Source organism: Vigna unguiculata, chromosome 9 (assembly GCF_004118075.2).
Source record: "Vigna unguiculata cultivar IT97K-499-35 chromosome 9, ASM411807v1, whole genome shotgun sequence".
NCBI classification, from domain to species: domain Eukaryota; kingdom Viridiplantae; phylum Streptophyta; class Magnoliopsida; order Fabales; family Fabaceae; genus Vigna; species Vigna unguiculata.
Window position 1 is genome coordinate 14,382,308 of NC_040287.1, and position 3,782 is coordinate 14,386,089.

General features: G+C 29.7%; 1 protein-coding gene across 1 annotated transcript; it reads left to right on the forward strand.

The window, feature by feature from the left end:
- The first annotated feature begins 1,893 nt into the window (after positions 1-1,893).
- On the forward strand, positions 1,894-3,582 carry LOC114163482 (aldehyde oxidase GLOX-like). Its single transcript, XM_028047792.1, has one exon. The coding sequence runs from the start codon at positions 1,894-1,896 to the stop codon at positions 3,580-3,582; it is 1,689 nt and encodes a 562-aa protein (XP_027903593.1).
- The last annotated feature ends 200 nt before the right edge of the window (positions 3,583-3,782 follow it).

Consider the following 3,782-nt stretch of genomic DNA (forward strand, 5'->3'; position numbering starts at 1 on the left):
ATAATAAAAATAAGTATAATTATAGTTAGAGTTGATAATAATAATTTATAACAATAATAATAAATATAAAAATAAAATAATCATATTTTTTAATATTAATGATAATAATAATAATAATAATAATAATTATATTTATAATGATAATAACAGTAATAACAATTATAGATAATAAAAATAATTTTAATAATAATAGTTATAGTTGTTATTAATATAATATTTTTGAAATGCCAATTTTTTTAACGAGATGTGAAAGTAATTATAATAATAATATAGTAATTACTAATAATTTTAGTACTATCATTACAAATAATATTTATAATAATAATATTACTAATATTGCTTATAATTTTATTATTATCATTATAAATAATATTTATAATTAGAAATAATACTTATAAAAATAACAATATTAATATAATAATTATTAATAGTTTTACTACTATCACTACAAATAACATTTATAATAATAATATTATTAATAATTACAAATAATAATATTATTTATTATCATTATAATAATAATAATAATAACATTGCTTATAATTTTACTACTATTACTACTAATAATATTTATAATAATAATATTATTAATAATTATAAATAACAATATAAAAATATTAAAAATAATAATATTACTTATTATTGTTGTAATAATACTAATATTGTTTATAATTTTGGTACTATTACTACTCATAATTTTTATAATAATATTATTATTTTTAATTATTAATAATAATATTATTAATAATTAAAAATAATAATATTACTTATTATCATTATAATAACATTGCTTATAATTTTACTACTATTACTACTAACAATATTTATAATAATAATATTATTAATAATTATAAATAATAATATAAAAATATTAAAAATAATAATATTACTTATTATAATTATAATTATAATAATACTTATATTTTTTATAATTTTGCTACTATTACTACTCATAATATTTATAATAATAATATTATTAATAATTACAAATAATAATACTTATAAAAATATTATAAATAATAATATTACTTATTATTGTTGTAATAATACTAATGATGCTTATAATTTTATACTATTACTACAAATAATATTTATAGTTATAAAGTTATTATAAATAATAATGTTACTTATTATTATTATTATTATTATTATAATAATACTAATATTGCGTATAATTTTATTACTATTACTACTAATCATATTTATAATAATAATATTATTAATAATTATAAATAATAATACTTATAAAAATATTAAAAATAATAATATTACTTATAATTAATATTATAGTTAAAATTATAAATAAATAAAAAAAATAAAATTCAAGTCCTTTTGTACTAAAGTTTTAAAATGACAAAAACAATTAATTTTTGTGACATTTATTAATAAAAAAAGGATAATATAATAATTTTAGTAATATCTTACTTTTTTAATATATAATATATATAATAGATTTAACTTAGTCTCTTTTTATTTTCTTTTAAGAAAATAAAAATAATTGATATATTTCCTTTTCTAAAAGAATCTGCTGTAGAGATGACGTAACATAAAACCCATTCTAAAATAATAGAAGATATAACTAAGATGTCCTTTTCGTTATATTTTAAAGAACAATTACCATATTAACTCTCTCTAAAAAATATCACACGGAAAGATTGTGATGCATACGAAAAGAAACAGAAAACTCGTATTGTTTTAGGGTGAATACACTCCTGCATGAGTCCACACAATTGTTTCTCACACAACCTTAAAATGTTATATCAAGATTCACTGAACTTTAGCCAAAATGATTGCACCATTTCAAGAGCATGAGTGCCTAGTATGTCGGCTCCAGGCAAAAGGTAGAACTACAAAAGGACACTTCCTTGGAGTCCAATAACCATCACCTTCAACATGGTCTTCATATCTTGCAGTAGAATCATGATCACAATCCTATTTTTCTTGGTTTGTGTTGGATTCAGCGATGGTGCCAATGTGACACCCTCTGAGGGGAGAAGAGGGAAGTGGCAACTGCTCCTTAACAGCACCGGCGTGGTTGGCATGCATCTGGCTTTAACCTACAGAAACACAGTCATAATGTTCGATCAAACTGGAGCTGGCCCTTCCAGTTACAAACTCCGTAGACGCTTCAATGGAAGCACGTGCAGCAGAAGCAGGCATGATATGATGGACTCCACATGCTATGCTCATTCTGTAGAGTATGACATTAGTACCAATAAAGTGAGGCCTCTGAGGCTTGAAACTGATCCTTGGTGTTCCTCTGGTTCATTTATGAGCAATGGTACTCTTCTACAAATAGGTGGTAATGAAAAAGGTGCCAAAAGGGTGAGATTCTTTAGGCCCTGTGAGAATCACCGATGTGACTGGATGCTATCAAAGAAAACACTATCTGATAGGAGGTGGTATGCTTCAAGTCAGCTACTACCAGAACATGATAGGGTGGTGGTTGTTGGTGGAAGAAGAGCTTTGACATATGAATTTGTACCAAAAATCAGTCCTGGAGAAAAATCCTTTGACCTTCCATTCTTGCACCAAACCAATGACAGGAACGAAGGAGGGAACAACCTGTACCCTTTTCTCCACCTTTCATCAGACGGAAACCTGTTCATTTTCGCCAACCGTGATTCCATCCTACTCAACCTGAGAAGAAACAAAGTGATCAAGACCTTCCCTCGGATTCCAGGAGAAGGGTCGAGAAACTATCCAAGCTCAGGCTCATCTGTGATACTCCCATTGGACCACAGAGACAACTTCCAAAAAGTGGAGGTTATGGTGTGTGGAGGTTCATCCACTGGAGCCTTCTCAGCTGCTGCTAAGCGAAGATTCTTGGAAGGGTTAAGATCATGTGGAAGAATGGTGATCACAGGAGACAAGAACAAGTGGGATATGGAGCACATGCCGAAGCCACGTCTCTTACATGACATGGTGATTCTCCCTAGAGGTGATATCCTAATCATAAATGGTGCTGAACGAGGGTCTGCGGGATATGACAATGCTAGAAACGCTTCTCTTGAACCTTTTCTGTACAGCCCCAGCAAAAGACTTGGAGCAAGGTTCACAGTCCTTATGTCGACCAAGATAGCAAGAGTGTATCACTCATCAGCAACTCTTCTTCCTGATGGGAGGGTGTTGGTTGCGGGTAGTAACCCTCATGGGAGGTACATTTTTCACAATGTTGCATACCCAACTGAGCTAAGACTTCAAGCATTTGTTCCATACTATATGGAGAGGAGGTACCATAGCTTGAGGCCTAGTAACGTGACCATAGAATATAGTGGTACCAGCCATGCAATTGAGTATGGGAACGAGTTTAGAGTTAGGTTCTTCCTGAAGAGGAGGCCTAGCAATGAGATGGGGTTCAGTGCCTATGCACCACCGTTTACCACTCATTCCTTTGCCATGAATCAGAGGATGCTGAAGCTGAGGTGCAGGAGCTTGAAGAGAAGTGGTCATGGATGGGTGGTTGCAGTGTTGGAAGCCCCACCATCATCCCTTGTTGCACCTTCTGGTTACTACATGCTCACGGTTCTCAACGGTGGAATTCCGAGCATGTCTCAGTGGGTTCGGTTTGGACACGCCTAAGCCTTTCTTTGTTCAATAATTCAGTTCCAGAGTAGTGATTAAAGAAGAAACTTTCTTAAGGGAGAAACCAGAAAGAAATGTTAATTTATGTAACGAAAAAACTATACTTAAATTCTGCATGAATTAGAAGGTCCCTTAATCCAAACATCTCCATCTTTACCTACAAATCAACTCAAATCAATGCAAATTCACTCCCTCAA

Coding starts and splice junctions, on each gene's coding strand:
- LOC114163482 (XM_028047792.1), top strand. CDS start 1,894: ATGGTCTTCATATCTTGCAGTAGAATCATGATCACAATCCTATTTTTC.